The 19,500-nt window shown below is 33.4% G+C and overlaps 1 protein-coding gene across 2 annotated transcripts; it reads left to right on the top strand.

The window, feature by feature from the left end:
* Nucleotides 1-7,711: 7,711 nt before the first annotated feature.
* On the top strand, nucleotides 7,712-18,990 carry LOC149477221 (complement factor I-like). Of its 2 annotated transcripts, none has more exons than XM_089710622.1 (9): nucleotides 7,712-7,798; nucleotides 10,181-10,289; nucleotides 11,692-11,815; nucleotides 14,539-14,606; nucleotides 15,090-15,141; nucleotides 16,806-17,005; nucleotides 17,359-17,513; nucleotides 18,091-18,222; nucleotides 18,835-18,990. In XM_089710622.1, the coding sequence occupies exons 1-9, from the start codon at nucleotides 7,796-7,798 to the stop codon at nucleotides 18,976-18,978; spliced, it is 987 nt and encodes a 328-aa protein (XP_089566748.1). In that variant the 5' UTR covers nucleotides 7,712-7,795; the 3' UTR covers nucleotides 18,979-18,990. The 2 variants fall into 2 exon arrangements, with proteins under 2 accessions (XP_089566748.1, XP_089566746.1); XM_089710620.1 differs by having other exon boundaries at nucleotides 16,803-17,005.
* The last annotated feature ends 510 nt before the right edge of the window (nucleotides 18,991-19,500 follow it).

The following is a 19,500-nucleotide window of genomic DNA, read 5'->3' as shown; positions in this document are numbered from 1 at the left end:
ATGTGAGGAATATGGTTTAGCAAGTTCACTTTTGCATTGGCTCAAATCATACATACAGGGAAGATCATTCTACGTAGTTCTTAATGGATTTGAATCAATGAAATATAATATTACCTCTGGAGTTCCCCAAGGGTCAAATTTAGGCCCTATTCTCTTTAACATATTTGTAAACGATATTACTCAATGCATACATAGCTCGACTCCCTTCATGTACGCAGACGATCTTAAGTTACTGAAGGTTATTGAATCACCATCAGATTGTGTTACCCTACAAAACGACGTGGATAGAATCGTTACCTGGTGCAAAAATCACAACATGATACTGAACACTAAAAAATGTTTTCATATGAATTTTTGCCGAAGGGTAAGTGGTCTTATCTCGCACGAGTATGTTATTAACAACACCGCTATTAATGAAGTCGACACTATAAGAGATTTGGGTATATTGGTGGACAAAAAGTTAACTTTTTTACCGCAGATAGATGACATAGTAAAAAGAGCTTCAAAAACTTTAGGGTTTGTTATTCGCAATACAAAAATGTTTAAAAATGCCCAAACAAAAATTATCTTATACAACTCTATAGTAAGAAGTATAATAGAATACGGTTCTGTTGTCTGGCGCCCACACTATGCAACACATATCCTCAGATTAGAGCGTATTCAACGCAGGTTCACAAACCATTTAGTGTTCTACGCAGGCGAATCAAAAAATCTGAAATCGTATGAAAGCCGACTGAAAAAGTTTAATATGACATCGTTGGAACAACGCAGAGATCTGTTGGATATGGTTTTCCTGTACAAAGTCTTTCATAATGCAATTGACTGTGAGAAGCTACTTAGTCAATTTAAATTCAATATCCCTAAGCATTATCCAAGGAAACAAATTACGAACTTGCTATTTGCACGTCAAAACAGAACTGTTCTGGGTCGCAACTCCCCCATTCCTAGACTATGCACCTTACACAATAAATATAGCAACTCAGTGGATATTTTCTCAGACTCCCTCTATAAGTTTCGGAAAGCAATGCTTAACATTAACATTAAGACTTAATTCTTTTTCAAATTCAAATATCTTTATTTCCGTAATATATAGATGAAATATAATGTACCTAATAACTTTTATATTGCCTGTTGTAATTAATCAGAACTCTTTAATGATAAGAGCACACACATTTCTTTTTTGTTTGATTGTATAGATATATTGTGTATAGAAGAAGATATCGCCTAATTTTATTATTAATCTTTGTGAATGTAGTGTTCATCTGTAATAGTTGTGCATAATAATGTGTAAATCCTATGTTACTGTTTTACGTGAATGATACATATGTAACAACTGGTGATGAACCTTTTTAATAAATAAAAAAAAAAAAAATATCCTAAACTGTACATCACTTTATAGATAACTAGCAAACCGGGCGAACTCCGTTTCGCCACCAGAGACACCTTTTCTTTGCTTTTTTATCACTGGTAAAAATTGATTCAAGAAAATTTAACTGGAAATAAATGTAGAAATCGAAAGAAGAAAATTCCTTTTTTAAACTTGTGTAAAACTTAGCGGTTGAAATGATTTTTACGATATATCTCTTAAACTATTTATCTGATAAAAAAAATTGTGAACATTATTTGTTGCAAATTAAATTCTCTACAATTTTGGCCCAGTAACTTTTTGTCGTAGAACAATAAATAAAAAGTTATATGAGAAAATGTTCAGAAATTAGAGCTATTTATATTTTTCAATACTTAAACCTTTTTTTATCATTTTACGAAGAAATGATATCAGACCATTTTTGTAGATTGTTTTTCGAGGAATAACTTTTATATACAACATTTTGTCATTACGTCAATAGCTAAGGTTATAATACACATTATGAGTCGTGCACCTATGATTATGATTATACATCTCTTTCACTGATCGATTTTTCTTTAGGGACAAGAAAATGATCAGGCTTCTGTGTCTTGCCTGACCAAGACATATTTTTTTCTTTGTCTCCACCAGGAATTCAACTCAAGGAGGCAGAAACAAGCTTATTAATATCTAAAATAAACACACATAAAACTCAAAGGTGATTGATTGACTGATTGACATAGTGAACTATCAACGCTCAGCCCAAGACACTGAACGGATTGGTCTGAAATTTGGCATGCAGCCTAGATGTCTTAAGACTTATTATATAGGCATCCGCTAAAAAAAATTTTCCAATAACATAGAATAGTTTATGAAAGTTTGTACTATGAAAATTTATCTTTTACACGCAGTCGAAGCTGCGGGTAACAGCTAGTAATATTATAAAGTTAAGTGTATTTGTATCCTATATCAAAATAATTTAAGCTTAAATATTCATATTAAATCACACGATGCAATATTTATTACACCAATATCCATACTAATATTATAAATGCGAAAGTAACTCTGTCTGTCTGTCTGTTACTCAATCACGCCTAAACTACTGAACCAATTTTCATGAAATTTGGTATGGAGATATTTTGATACCCGAGAAAGGACTAGGCTACTTTTTATCCCGGGAAAATGATGTAATCCCGGAAATCCCACGGGAACGGGAACTATGCGGGTTTTTCTTTGACTACGCGGGCGAAGCCGCGGGCGGAAACCTAGTTAATTATAATGAGAAAACAATATATTAATCATCTAGGAAAAGCAATAAAATACAAGCGTATTAATATATTATTTAATAATAATATGCATTATTCACATTCCAATAATTGATAAATGTTGCAATGAATATATCATAATATTATTTTAAAGATTAACGGTCCGTGTGTACGACTTAAAGAGAGACAAACACTCACATTTATAAAAATTCTAAGTATATAAAAATATTTACGTAGCTTCTTGGGTCAGATTATAGAGAAACCCACAAAAAGTTTTTCCTAATCATTTAAACAAAAAATATATATTAATCTTGTACAGTATATTATTATCGATTCAGAAAAAAATATTTTTACAAAACATAAAATATGAGCAATTTTCAAACCGATGCAAGTAAAACCGCGTGTCGAAAATCACTACATAGTATAAAACAAAGTAGCTTTATCTGTCCCTATGTATGCTTAAATTTTTATAACTACGCAACGGATTTTGATGCGGTTTTTTTTAATAGATAGAGCAATTCAAATTTAGTATATAATAATATATTAGGTTTTGGACATATCGGGCGAAGCCGCGGGTGGAAAGCTAGTATAACTACGTAGTAGGTACTATTATATAATATATTCTGTGGTATAACGTCATAATCAATGTCATTCTTATCAATAACAATTTCCCAATTACATGCGCTAAGAGGAAAGAAGCATATATTAATATTATGTAATAAATAAAATATAATCTAACTAGCTTACCGCCCGCGGCTTCGCCCGCTTCGTCTAAAACCTAATAAATTGTATACTAAAACCTTCCTCTTGAATCATTCTATCTTTAAAAAAACCGCATCAAAATCCGTTGCGTAGTTTTAAAGATTAAAGCATACAAAGGGACATAGGGACAGAGAAAGCAACTTTGTTTTATACTATGTAGTGATTATTAAAAAAAAATACAGGAAAATAAGAGTACCTAAATGAAGAACTTTAAAAAATATGACTGACGTTCAGACTACCTTAGGGTAAAGCATAATACCTAAAATAAAATCTAATATATTACAATGTAAATATTTTCTATATTTAAGTAAAATAAATGTGTAACGTAAAATATATCAAAAACTATAAAATTTTCAACACTCATGTGCTCAGATTGCATCTTTACCGAGTATGTACTTAGATAATAATAAAATATATTTTATTTCCTAGGGGGCTTTTTGTAAGACGGCTAGATTTAGAACCTCCTTTTTTTGAAATCGGTTAAATAAGATAATTATGGTTTAGCTATTTCATTTGTATTTAAATTATATTTATGTTAGCAAAAGCTGTATAAGTGAAATTAAGTATTGATAATTTGGAAACATTTAAGTTTCATAATTCATAAGCTGTATCACAAAAATTCTACAATTTATGTACATTATTATTATCTCATATGGTCTCATCAAGGAATACAATGTAAAATGACCATGACATACAGCTAGACGGTTAAACGGATACAGAAATGATGTAGATATTCGGTATTCCTTACCTATATTATATGATTGAGAAATCTTATAATCCATACTAATATTATAAATGCGAAAGTAACTCTGTCTGTCTGTCTGTCTGTTACTCAATCACGCCTTAACTACTGAACCAATTTGCATGAAATTTGGTATAGAGATATTTTGATACCCGAGAAAGGACATAGGATAGGTTTTATCCCGGAAATCCCACGGGAACGGGAACTATGCGGGTTTTTCTTTGACTGCGCGGGCGATGCCGCGGGTGGAAAGCTAGTAGGTAATATTCCTAGCTGTCCCGGCAAATGTTGTTCTGCCTTACTCTATCCTAAATACACACTAAGAATACTGCATGGATTTACTTAAAATTTTGTACAGAGATAGATTGAGACCTGATAGAGGTTTATCCCGGAAAGTCCACGGAAACGAGAACTATGCGAGTTTTCTTTGACTACGCGGGCGAAGCCGATGGTGGAAAGTTAGCTTTATATAATTATAAAAAGTTATATACTCAATTAACTATTTACTAGGTATTACAATCATTTTGGTAACTGTTTCATAATACAAAATGTAACCCAACTTGTTGCATAAGATTTATTCATCATTAAAATTATTACGGAAAAAAATAGAACGAATAATAAGGAAAATTAAAATTAAAAGTTCCCTGGGTCACTATCTTTTATAAATAATGTTACATATAAATTAACTGTAGATATATTATGTATGAATCATCTCTACAAAATATTAACATATTACGTGCATTCCGAAGTATAGGAAAAATTATCAAAATAATATTATATTATGATTTTGCACATTTGTATTTTGTTTCCAAGTTTGGTACCAAACATCACTTAAATGGTAATGGTGCCCGATTTTTATGAATGTTCAGGAGGAGGGGCAGATTGTATTTAATTTATTTTACCCCTTAGTTATATCAGCTCGACAAAATCCTCTATCTTTTATCACGCTTTATTAGGTCACCTCTATGTTTGTAAGTAACCGATATTTTAGACTCTATTTGACGCACTTTAAACGGACAGATTTAATTGTTTGTACACTTGTCCCCAAGTAGGGTAAGGGGCAGAAGCATTATGCATACACCTGTTTCGCTGATCGATATTCTTTAGGGACAAGTAGGTGATCAGCCTTCTGTGTCCTGCCAGACCGAGACATTTTCTTCGTCTCCACTGGGAATTGAACCCAAGATCCACCCTTGGTTCTACGCTGTGGTTCTACAAGGCGGTGGTATAGGTTTGTTTAATGTGTTTAACATTAGCATATTATTTTCCTACACACGAGGAATAGACTACAGGCCCGTGTTGAAAAAATTATGGGTCATTTGACCCACCAGGTGACCTATCTAGAACGATATAAGAGCATAAAATAATAAGATTCAGCACTATGACGTCACTTGTAAGCTGTCCACCTGAGTGCAGATGAGAATTCGAAAGTTCAGGTAGAGATTTTCTCCCCTTGTCTCCATGATTTTTGTACGGCGTTGCGGAATAATTGATTAAAAGTAGTATAGAAATAGTATGACACAGATGCCGTACAAAATCAAATGACCAAATTTACCCCAGCAACTGTCGAAAAATAAAAATAAATTCAGACTTTGTGGACCACCATTTTTGTACGGCATCTGTGTCATACTATTTCTATACTGCTTTTAAGCCATTATTCAGCAACGCCGTACAAAAATCATGGAGACAAGGGGAGAAAATCTCCACCTGAACTTTCGAATTCTCATCTGCACTCAGGTGGACAGCTTACAAGTGACGTCATAGTGCTGAATTTTATTATTTTATGCTCTTATATCATTCTAGATAGGTCACCTGGTGGGTCAAATGACCCATAATTTTTTCAACATGGGCCTGTAGTCTAGAAGGCTTTTAAGGAGAGCTCAGAGCAGATAGTATATGACTATAAATGACATTTTGAGTTTTGACGTAGGCACTTGTCCAATGCGTACGACGTTATCTTAATACGTCAGTATTGTACGCCAATGATTACCAATTATGGATATTTTTGCTACTTTTTAGTAGTAAATAAATCTGAACTGCAATTTATCATGAGAAAAAGCTATATTAAAATATATTTGTTAATATATTATTTGCTCATGATATATCTATACATATAAAAGAAAGTCGAATTAGTTACTCCACTTACCTATAACTCAAGAACGGCTGAACCGATTTAGCTGAAAATTGGCAGGGAGGTAGTTTAGAGCCATAGACATAAAGGACATAGGATACTTAATATGTACCACGGGCGAAGCCGGGGTGGACCACTAGTAACATCTTAATATGTATATATAAATCTCGTGTCACAATGTTTGTCCTCAATGGACTCCTAAACCACTTAACCGATTATAATAAAATTCGCACACCATGTGCAGTTCGATCCAACTTGAGAGATAGGATAGTTTAAACATGTAGGTATCACGGGCGAAGCCGGGGCGGACCACTAGTATATAATATACATATGTATATAAAATTCTCATATCGCGGCGTTTGTAGTTACCTCCGAAACGGCTTGACCGGTTCTCATGAAATTTTAAGTACATATCGAATAGGTCTGAGAATCGCACAATATTTTTCGAACCCCTAAGTGGTTAGAATAAGGCAGAAAAACGTTTTCCGAGATAGCTAGTAATATTATAATAATACTAGCGGTCCGCCCCGGCTTCGCCCGTGGTACCTACATATGAAAAATAGATGTTGGCCGATTCTCAGACTTACCCGATATGCACAGAAAATTTCATGAGAATCGGTCCACCCGTTTCGGAGGAGTATGCAGACTAACATTGTGACACGAGAATTTTATATATATATAAAGATAAGGCTGTTCTTGTGGGATACCCGCATGTAGGCAGAAGATTCTAAATATTTTTATTTATTCTAATGATCTCAGTATATTATGATTATGTTACCTACTAAAATGTTGTTATACAGGGTATAGCGTTGAATAAATCATATGATAGGCAAATAAATAGGTAAATTTTAAGATTTTAACCTACCTAATGAAATTATCGACCGACTTCATAAAAATTATGAGTTTCTAAATTCGACTGTAATTTTTTTAGTTTTGAATGCTTAAAATACAATGTGTAAAGGCAATACCATTCAGAACATCAAATGAATCATGCACGTTTCTCTTATTTTTGAAAATTTCTAATAATATCTTGAAAACAGTAATTTTTTACATAAAATAAAATTATAATATATTTTCGAAAGTATCGTATACCCACTGGTTCCATATTAATATCAATTTATTACTCAAACTCAGAACATTTATTTATTCAATTAGACTTCTTCTAGAAGCACTTTTGAATCGTCATTACATATTAACATTTACCACCGATTCGGAAAGCAGTATCTATGGAGAAGAACCGGCAACAAACTCCATAGTTGCTCTTTTAAAATCATGTCAGTGTTACAGCCTATGTAATATCATCATCAGCAAGTGTTTTCCTGCTGCAGGGATACAGCCCTACTATGAAGGCTTTGGCCATAATCCACCACGCTGGGCCAGTAAGAATCTGTCCGTGCTGGCCCATCGTGGCGGAGTGTAGACCAAGTAAGTGGTATTATCACATGAGTCATTAGTGCTAGTATAATTGCAACTGGATTTTATTGAAATTGAGTTACAACTTGTAGTTCACTTTGTGATCTCGTGAGAGAAGGTTGTGTGAAACATTAAACATGGTAATTATTATTAATTAATAATCAGATTTCATATAATATTGTGGTGACCTTGGTGCTTGACTTTTAATAGCGTCCAAAACATAATAAACTCGTTTTGAGTGCGAAAGATACACGATGTGATGTATTTTGAGTATTGTGTGCAATTCATACTAATATTATAAATGCGAAAGTAACTCTGTCTATCTGTCTGTTACTCAATCACGCCTAAACTACTGAACCAATTTGCATGAAATTTGGTATGGAGATATTTTGATACCCGAGAAAGGACATAGGCTACCTTTTATTGCGAAATATGTACCACGGGCGAAGCCGGGGCGGACCTCTAGTAACAAATAAATCTTTTTATGCGTTAGATTTTATATTTTATTCATATACCTAGGTAAATTGTGTATTAAATTATCTTGTAGCAGTGTTTGTACAAAGCTCCTCTCATACAGGTTGACAGATTTTTTCCTTTTTTCCTTCTGTGGATTAGGTAATGTTTTTTTGCATATATTTGGTAAGTCTAAGAATAGGTCGACAAATATTTGTAATTAAAATTATTATGTACTAGAGGTCCGCCCCGGCTTCGCCCGTGGTACATATTTCGCAATAAAAGGTAGCCTATGTCCTTTCTCGGGTATCAAAATATCTCCATACCAAATTTCATGCAAATTGGTTCAGTAGTTTAGGCGTGATTGAGTAACAGACAGACAGACAGAGTTACTTTCGCATTTATAATATTAGTATGGATATAAGCACGGATTATAATATTATAGTGATAAAATGAATTAATTTCCTCAAGTTAACATAAACAATATGTTTTCTTATATTCTTATCTTTGCTGTAATTGGAGTCAAGCATGGGTTCATAATTCATATAAATAAATCTTTAAAGTTGTAATGTTTGTATTGTTATACAATATCACGTAACTGTTGAACCCATTTTGATTAAGTTTTGGTAACAACTCTATAATATTATTTATATGTATGTTAAAGTTGTATTCTAAAGCATATATCAAGCCCTTTTTCTCAACTTAACCTGGTTTGAATCGGGAAATATCTATGTTACAAGGAAAGGCAGGTTTTTATTTTAAATAATGACAATCAAACAAATTAGTTGATTATTTTCTCTATATAAAATAAAATTATAGATGATTATTTCGCTATATCGGATTTTATGTACTAACTGTGTCCCGCGGTTTAGCCCGCATTGCTCCTCTCCTGTTGGAATTAGCGTGATGATATAATATAGCCTATAGCCTACCTTGATAAATGGGCTATCTAACACTAAAATAATTTTTCAAATTGGACCAGTAGTTCTTGAGATTAGCGCGATCAAACAAACAAACAAATTCTTCCGTTCTATAATATTATATCCATACTAATATTATAAATGCGAAAGTAACTCTGTCTGTCTGTCTGTTACTCAATCACGCCTAAACTACTGAACCAATTTGCATGAAATTTGGTATGGAGATATTTTGATACCCGAGAAAGGACATAGGCTACCTTTTATTGCGAAATATGTACCACGGGCGAAGCCGGGGCGGACCTCTAGTAGAATATATAGATAATAAATTGTCACACCATTATAAACTTCACAAGTCACATGTATGTTTGTATGTAAGAATCTTCGAGAAAGATAGAGAAAGAGTCGATTTTGACCTCACTTTAAATCTACAGTTTTAATTCAAACGGTGTAGTACTGTTTACCAAGGACCGGTGACAATGCAATAATTTGATGAGCTTATCATATTAGCAGCCTTTCCCAACCTTTTCCAAAGGCGGACCCCTAGCCATGAAATAGCTTATCCATCTTAAAACGTATAAATTCAAAGTCCGGCCTTCAGAATAGTCTGGTCATTTTTTTTTTTTTTTAATATTGGTAATAGGGAAGCGCTTGACCACAATCTCGCCTGATGTTAAGCTGAGATGTGGTCTAAGATGGAACGCGCTTCCCTAGAAGGTACCTGTTCAGTCTACGCTTGAAGACCCCCATATTGTACTCGTCGGGGAACACAGACTCAGGAAGCATGTTCCAGTCCCTCGCGGTTCAGATAAAGAATGTGGAACCAAACCGCTTAGTCCGGGTACATGGAACGTCCACCATATGGCGATGCCTAGAGTCTGTGCGCCTCGACGATCGATAGAAGAACGGGGATGGCGGAACGAGATCGTGCAGTTCCGCAGCGCACTCTCCAAAGTGTATCCGATAGAAGACCGATAAGCTGGCCACTCTGCGGCGGTGACCGAGGCTCTGGAGCTTTTTTTTCATTAAGGCTTTCGTAATTTTCTTGATTTTTCTGTGGACCCCCTGGGATATGGTCGCGGATCCCAGGTTTTTAAACGCTGTATTAAAGCTTAAAGCGTGTTTTTTTAACTGTACTTTTTATCTTTACAGAAGATGGGGCACTTCAATGTATTACTATGGCTGATGTTCGGATTTGGCATATTATTATCTTCGATAACGACTGCGAGTAAAAGGAAATCTCTAAATTTAGACCCAAGTAGTAAGTCTTGTAGAATAATAACTTAATTGTTTAAGTGTTAGATCATATTGCCTATGTAAGAGTTCTAAAAGACGAACGGCAAGGTGCGAACGGCAGAGGCTACTTCAACCGTCGCCACATGTCGACGTCAGTCGTCGACGCGTCGGCGGCAGCAGTCAATATGTCGACGGCTGCCGTCGACACGCAAAACAGATGCCGTCAAACGTCAAACGCTTGCAGTTTGCCATCAATGTCAAACGTGTCGACGACTGACGTCGACATGTGGCGACGGCTGAAGTAGCCTCTGCCGTTCACAACTTGCCGTTCGTCTGTTAGAACGCTAAGTCATCTTTTATCGGACATAAGTTTAATTTATCAACAATTGACTGCATAATTGGTACAAAAAGCATAAAAGAGCAAAAAAATATAAAAAGTATTAAATATATTATGTATTTATGTTGTAACAATTATTAAAAATAATATTATTCTGATAAATATGAGCTTCTGCTATGACATAGGTGTTATCTAAACATAGGTTATAATAATAGCAAATAATTTGGAAAATCCAAAAGTGCACGCCTCATAATTTTTTTTTAATAAATATTTATTAATTATTATTTTTGTTTATTTAATAACAATTAAACCACATCGAATCAGACCCTGAAAAATGAAAGGGTTCTATTCCTGAGCATACTCAAGCGTAAGAGAAAAAAAAAGACTCGATTAGTAAAGTATTTCGGTCGCTATCGTGTTAACAAGAAAAAGGATCCGCACATACAGACACACGGACGTCCAAGACAGAACTTTTTTAAACTGTTTTTTAACTAGTTTAAATAACAAAAATGACATCAAAAATATCATGAACGTTAAAAATAGTGTTTTTTCTTAATATGTGTGTGTATGTATTATCTTACAAGTGCAATGTATGATACATAAAGACATTTTAAGTTTGAAAAATCAGATGTTTTGCGCGAAGTGACAGTAGTACCCACCTCAACGCTTCGCTTATGAGGCGTGCAATACTTAACAAACGAAAATAAAAAACTTTCATTTCAACGCACAACTAAAACTAGTAACTAAGGTTTAGAAACTTGATAATCGCTCCTTATTATATACTAGCTTTCCGCCCGCGGCTTCGCCCGCGTTTTTAAAGAAAAACCCGCATAGTTCACGTTGGATTTCCATTATAAAACTTATCCTATGTGTTAATCCAAGTTACCTTCTATATGTGTGCTTAATTTCATTGTAATCGGTTCAGTAGTATTTGCATGGACGAGTAACAAACACACACATACACATACATCCTCATAAACTTTCGCATTTATAATATTAGTAGGAGTAGGATTAGTAGAATAGAATTTGTATAAAACGACATGACCATAACGCATTTTTTTTTAAATTCAATTTTTTTTCTTTCTTTCAGAACCAGTTAGTAATGCGACGTGTTATACGCACCAAAATCAACTGGGACGATGCGTACCTCACTCACTCTGTGATAATGAACACAACTTATTAGAAGGAGGCAATTTGATTGATAACGATTTGAGGTAATAGTTCAGGATCCATCGCCCATTTTTGCACTTGATTACTATCAAGCTAATTTTCCGTGAGTAGCTTTATTTTGATGAGACGCCCAATAATTTCCTGTACGAAACTCTCGATTGTGGTAGCTAACAGAGGTAACAAGGATAAAATGTTTTGATTTGATGGTTCTCAAATATTTATTACAAACTGAATTTTTTTTTTGTTCAATCTCAAGATAATTATCTAAATTATTCGAAAAAATATGTGTCCTACAAAATCTATAGTTTGATCAAAGAGTCCCCTCTTTCCCTCCCTTTCCCACCCCTCTTTCCAATGTGTATCGATAACGAGGTCATCATAAATGATTACTAACCAGCTGATTTTTTTGTTTTCACTAAGTTAATATTTATATAATTCAACAGACATATTGTCCTACAAATTGCGTAATTTAATTGGATTATATCCTGTAACTGTGCCTTATATAAATAAATAAATAAATAAATAACTAATGTACCTAATATGTAATACTTATTGAAGCAATAAATGATTGTGAGTTCAGTACTCAGAAAGTGTGAGTTGTGAGTTTATTACTCACAACCATGCTCAAAAATTGTTTAAATTTTTTTAAGCCTACGCAAGTAAACTCAACTATACTCTGTCCATTATATTATTTGCTTTTTGACAGCTTCACGCCTATGAAGGATTGTATTGTCTATGTTAAAATGTCATACAAATAATTATCGTTCTTCATGGACAGGTCCCGCCCACTTAGTGATGTCTACACAGAATTATTCAATGATGGGTCGATAGATTATAATAATCGATAGAAATACTCTGTAAAATATATCCGATGCAGAATAACTCTTCTATTATGTTATATAATTTAAACGTAAAGACAACCAAATTGTAAGATAGAAACCAATAAATAATAAAATATTAGTTTAGTTTAGTTTTAACTAGGGATGTAACGATACCGATACCGATACCGATTATCGGCCGATATAATCGGCAAGCTGATATATCGGTATCGCCGATAATAAAACAACCGATACCGATATCAAACAATTCAAAAAACCGCGCCCAATGAACGATGCGGGAGGCCGCCCGCGCATGCGCACTTTGTTTTCTGAAAAAACTCTACCAATAGTAAACTTTTATTAGGTACTGATTGTATGTGTATTACTTAAAGTTTAACTGACTTTGTAAAATAATAATACTAAAATAAATGGTTTTGTTGTTTTTTGATTTGTCATTTTTATTTAAAAGAATACGATTAACAGTTGAGTCTCTGTTAAATGTTGGTAACTTTTTATGCATAATTCACTATTTATTTTTCTACCAAGCCATCTATATCGGTATCGGTATCGGTATCGCCGATACATTACTACAAATATCGGTATCGGTATCGTATCGGCAAAATCATGTATCGTTACATCCCTAGTTTTAACATACAATGCATAGATATGTGGTCTTATTATTACATATCTAATATCTTATTAGTACGTTTACGTTGTAATTATTATTTACGTACCTGATTCGATTTATGATAATATTTTGAATTTATAATTGAAATGGTATCACAATCGATAATCTTTTGAACATCACTTCTAGTATCACCCGTCGAGCTGTCAAAAAGCAATTCTTATAGTGGACAGACTATAATGAGCGATACAGTAGACTTTGAACATTACTGCATCGAAAGAAGTTGATGAAATTAGGTACACCTGCAGTTTATATAGAGAGGAGTGCAGAATACATTGATTTTATAAATAACTAGCAATGCCCTGCGGTTTTACCCGCATAGCGATAGCGATATCGTGACAGTGAAAAGTCTACTATAGGTCGGACTATAGGTTTAATTTTTAATCACATGAAAATCACCTTTACCCCGTCCCGCACTACGGCCTGCTCATTGTATTGAACAGTATACCTACTATTTTCTGTAGATTGACACTTTTAAAAATTCGTTATACATATATCTTTTGAATGGAATATCCATTTTTTTCATTTAAAAAGTATTTTGCTAGTATTGAAACAGTCTATAATAATACATCATTTAATGGGATAAGGATTATTATATGTGTATGGATAACATGCTTTGATTACTGTCGGCACTTCTATTTACTTTGAAAACGTAAAAAAGTTGTTGTAGTAACATAACTACTGAAGATGGACATATGGTATCGCGGACTTTCTTGTAGATATTGATCCATTCTATAATACCGTAGAACATTTTTTTGTTCTATCTTCAATAGATTCCGCAGCGCACGCGATGACCGAAGTTTTATTGAGGAATTTTTTACACCTTGGGTTACATTATTGCATTTTTGGTAAGGATCTCTAATTTTTTTCAAAATGCAATATAGCCTATGTTGCTCAGTGAAGATGCAGCTTTCTAATGGTGAAAGAATTTTTGAAATCGGTCCAGTAGTTTATGCGTGAAAACCATACATACATACATACATAATTACAAACCTTTCCTCTATATAATATTATTAGTATATTAGTATAGATTAGAATTACAATTGTCGATTAAAACTCCGCCAAAAAATGTCAGAGTTCATTAAAATTATTTCGTGGCGATTAGGACCAAAGGTTGTAACGCGCAGAATCAAACAGTGTTACCATAGATTAATTAATAAATATAATATATGTTGGTAATTACTACGTAAGTTTTTCTTTAGAGTTTAGAGTATTACTTTTGAGCGTGATTGTGAGTTTGAGTTAATAATTGATAATCTTTCAGATCGAAGAAGCCATGTCAGCGAGGTGAGTGGTGTTGCACACTGAATACTACTAAGAATGTAGACGAAGGTAAATAGCTGTGTTTAATTTAGTAAATAAACTAAGCTATTAAATTACAAAAATTGAAAGAATAATCTAAAACTGTTATAAAAACACGTTTGTTTTACATTATCGTTGTAGTAAAAATGGATTTTTATCAATATTTTCGTTTAGCACCCAAAAATCAAATTGTAATTATCAATAGCGTTGTTTAATCTCAATTTAATTTGTATTTATTTTTAAAAGTGATAACTTTCTTCCTATATATATATATATATATATATATATATATTTGGTAGACTTTTAAGTTTTAACCCATTGAGCCCCGAACGGCCCGATCGGTCCACGACACAATAGATTTTCTATTGTGTCTGTGATTCCGGGGCCTGAGTTATTAAAACGCTACAAAATCACCTGTTACAAATTCTATCCCTTCACATTTTTCCATTAATAACGTGTTAAAAGTCATTTTGTGTAATTCCCGTAAAACATAATATTTAATTCTATTTCCAGAATGTCTAACGACAAAAATGGATTCATGTCCATGGTGCGTCGGTCTGTATAAGTAAGTATATTATCTATTGTAATACTGTGATATTATTATGTACTTAAATTATTACATTATCTGTGGTTATCTTTCCAAGCCCGGATTCACCCTCTTTGTTAAAGGAAATTACAATGGGAATGAGATGTTTCACCGCGCTAAAAAGCAGTCTATATCACTCTCGTGTACCTACTTGTTATTTAAATGAATGAATATTACTAATGAATTTATTTATTATTTAGTCGGTTTTTGAACTCTATGTCATCGTATCTTGACGTAACTTTACTTTATTTATATACTAGCTTTCCGCCCGCGGCTTAGCTTACTTTGTAGAAAATTTAACAAATTATATACCATCCACAAAAACCACGCTATTTATTAAAAAAAAAGACGGGTTGCACTCCGGGAGTGCCGGCAGAAGTGAAAAATTGATTATTAACGTTGAGCATATTTGATATTTTTTAACAAGACTTAAATTGGAATGGTATCCGTCTTACGCTTTTTCGATCAGGTCACGTGTCCTGACGTGAGTTTAAGATTTTATACCCATTACAGAAAAAGTGCTCAACGCCGCTAAAGAAGTTTTCACTTCAAAAATCTATATTAATTAATTTATTATTTATTCGGTATTCGAACTCTGACTAAATGGACTTTATTAATAATACATTTTACTTATTTACCGTTTATTGAACCCCAGACAATATCTGTCATAACCCTGACACTAACTGATGTAATTATTAATTATTTTATTGGAGGAAAATGTTTTATAATTAATAAGTACAATTATTATTATCAATATTGATAATTCCGTGATTGAGTATTAATATAATATTCAATCTATACATATAATAAATCTGTAGAAGGGTCAATTCTGTACATTGAAAATATCGAAAAAATAAATAGCAGGGGTCGTTACTGGATCGATACCAAACCCAAATATGTGATTAAAAATTTTTTTGTCTGTCTGTCTGTCTGTCTGTCTGTATGTGAAGACAGATCGAAATCGAACCGTTAGTTTTCACGTGATGAAAACTAACGGTTCGATTTCGATGAAACTTGGTATATAATTATAATTTATACCTTATTATCCTGGGCGTAAAATAGGATACTTTTTATCCTGGAAAAATACGTAGAAAAAAAATTAATCTTAATTTTTCAGTTTTATCCATAGACGTTGTTCTGTAGAACCGCGAACACACGTTGCGTATTATTATAGGCCTAGCCGTATTTGGGTCCAATAGATATTTATAAGATGTCATTGTCAGAGTTAATCAAAATGGAGACCATCCACGCGAAGACCGACATCTGCGCGGACGGAGTCGCGGGCGGAAGCTAGTTATTTAATAAAAATAGGTGTGGAGGGTTACCATGTTGTCTTAAAACAGTATTAATACGCTGGAAATAATCTATCTATACAATAATATAATTATAATTATAATAATATTATATAGCTGAAGAGTTTGTTTGTTTGAACGCGCTAATCTCAGGATCTACTGGTCCGATTTGAAAAATTCTATCGGTGTTAGATAGCCCACTTGTCGAGGAAGGCTATAGGCTATATATTATTATCATTACGCTAAGACTAACAGAAGCGGAGACACGTGGGTGAAACCACGAAGAGCAGCTAGTATAAGATATCACGGTAACTCCTCTGCTGATGGTATTAATGTGTATTTGATAAGCAGATCCAAGGGCGTAAAGCCTGGGAACTCCGGTCTGTTCTGCGGCGGGATTCTCGTCGGGTTCAACGCGGTTCTGACCACAGCCACATGTATGAGAGCTGCCAAGAATCACCAGATTATCCACGCCAAGGTACCAGGCTCCCAGGACCCGGAGAAGACCTATCTAGTCCGGTCGAGGGCTGAACATGAGCAATACAACACAGGTAATAAAAAGATATCTTACTGTTTCATGGCCAAACAAAAATATATAAAAACAAAAACAAAAATGTATAATACGGGCAACGTATTTAAAAATGTTCATGGATGATGGTGATCGCTTGTCATCAGATGACCCATCAGCTCATTTGCTTATTCTAACATTACAAAACAAGGGTTTTTTTGTATTTTAATAATTTAATATCGATTTGCAATTAGAGATGAAGCCAACAAATGAAATATGATTATAATTGGTCAAGTTGTTCTAGTTATAAAATATAGTGTTAGTCATCTGGACAAGAAGAAGGAAATAAAGCATAATAAGCATAGTATTATAGACAAATAAATTATGTGATTATAGGTAGTCATGAGTATGACGTAGCAGTGTTCATGCTGGAGACGGACGTGGTATGGAACAATGGTCGAAACAACAACGGCGCATGTCTCAACATCAAGTGGCCTTTAGACAATGCCTGCTATGCTTTTGGATTCAATTATAACGATGAAATTGAATCTGTACGTACTATATATTCTATTTATTCTATTTATTAGATAGATAAAAGATATGGCAGCACTGTAGGTAAAGGAAATAAAATTAAAAAGAGACTTCACAAACAATATAATTAACAAGTTCTTGTCTTGTGCTTTTTTCCTGAGTGGCTTTTACGTTTAAAGGAATTCGATATTCTGTGATCACGTCTCATAATTCTGTTGACTAGGAAAATCCATTAGCATAGCATTAAAACTATAGCATACCGGAATCGATTCTCAAAGGACAGGAGATATAAAAACATGTCCACCTGGCTCGATATACAAAGCACATAACCTGCCTGTCCGTAAATAAAATCTACCAATTATTAAACAAAAAATATGATCTGTTCCAATAGCTCTGCTTTAATAGATTGTTTATATAAACGATAGTATTATATTATCTTAGAACTAGACAAAATTTATATGGGACCAACCGGAAGACACTATCTTTCTTATTAAAAGAATCATCAAAGTCATCGTAAACATACCCAAAAATTCAATTTAAAACCTCCTCTTTTTGCAGGTTGAAAATTTAGACTTAAGAAACTTGATTTAATTCCAGACTATACTGCAAACTAAAAAAGGGAGCTGTACCAAAGGTGGCCAAGGTGCAGATGCGGCGTGCGGCTCTTTACTATTCGAAGATGACAATTGTCTCGTCTCTCCAGGCTTGCCTGTTATATGCATGACGGATGTAAGTAGAATTTATTATTTATATGTTCAGACTAACTGCCCGTTTCCCAGTTTATTCCTTTATTCACTTCATCAATCATTTCCTTATCACTTCAAAGCAGACAACGAATTTGCAGAGTTCCTGCCTCAGAAAATTTTCATGGGATGGTGATCGCCTATTAGGTTAACCATCAACATAACCCTTGGATATAGGAAATCTTGAGATTTATTCCCAAATTATTTAATATTATTTGCACCTTAATTTTGTTTAAAAATGTTCATAAGTTATCGGCCATCAAGTGCGTTATTTCATGCAATTCTAATAATCTATCGATTTTTGTTAATTTTATTGATTTATAGTTAAACTCATAAAATTGAAATACAGACAAAATATTAAAAAAAAATGTTGTGTGGTTTCATGAAACCACGGTAAAAGTGAAACTGTTCGAACGGTTCCGAACACGAACGGTGCCGAGTAGGTATACCTACTCGGCAGCCGCGATACACGCGACATGCGCTACACAGACCAAAAAGTTTGAGACGATGTAATAAAAGTTTCACTTTAATATTGACCTATAAAAGGTAGATATCAATATTTTGGTAACTTTAATTAATAATCTGTTTGTTTTTCCAGAACAATGATTTAATCGTGGCGGGATTGGCGAGAGGCCCCTGCAGGAATTCAAAAGCGCAACTTGGATCCATCCATCCGGCCTCGGATTGGCTGATCAAGGAACTATCTAAGAACGGAGTAAATGTTTCGCAGTATACAAAATAAATTATCATTCAATCATCACATGGACGTACTTAAATTATAATATTTTTTAATAAAAATTTACATAATTTAATAGAAACATTTAGTATGAAACGATGCTGTTTAATTGTCGCAAAATATTATGTTTGAGATATCTTTGGATTTTTTTTGTTGGACCGTATTACGCAGTTGGTATGACGTCACTTTACTCATACAAACGATTTTAAGATACACATTTTATAGACTTTTTTCCTTTATATTTCAAAAGCTTTGGTTACTTGTAAAATCAATAATTAAAAATACTCAATTCAAAAGAATACTCAATAGTGAACACTAGGACTAGGATATATCCTAAATAAATTGTGTATTGGTAAATTATTAAAGTAATAACTAGTTGTTAGTTTTTATTAATTTAATACTTAATCGATTTTCGTTTTTAATTTTCGACTTTCTTTAATTGTGTTTATTGATATATTTTAACCGTTAGTATAATTTATTTAATTAATTTAGTTTTTAATAAAGTACCTTTAATGTAAAATAAAAGAT

Source organism: Colias philodice, chromosome 25 (genome assembly GCF_061535455.1).
Source record: "Colias philodice isolate Cphi_HAF_F1 chromosome 25, ilColPhil1 Martin Lab GWU primary, whole genome shotgun sequence".
Lineage (NCBI taxonomy): Eukaryota > Metazoa > Arthropoda > Insecta > Lepidoptera > Pieridae > Colias > Colias philodice.
Note: the sequence above shows the minus strand (reverse complement) of the source record. Positions and strands in the feature narration are given on the sequence as shown.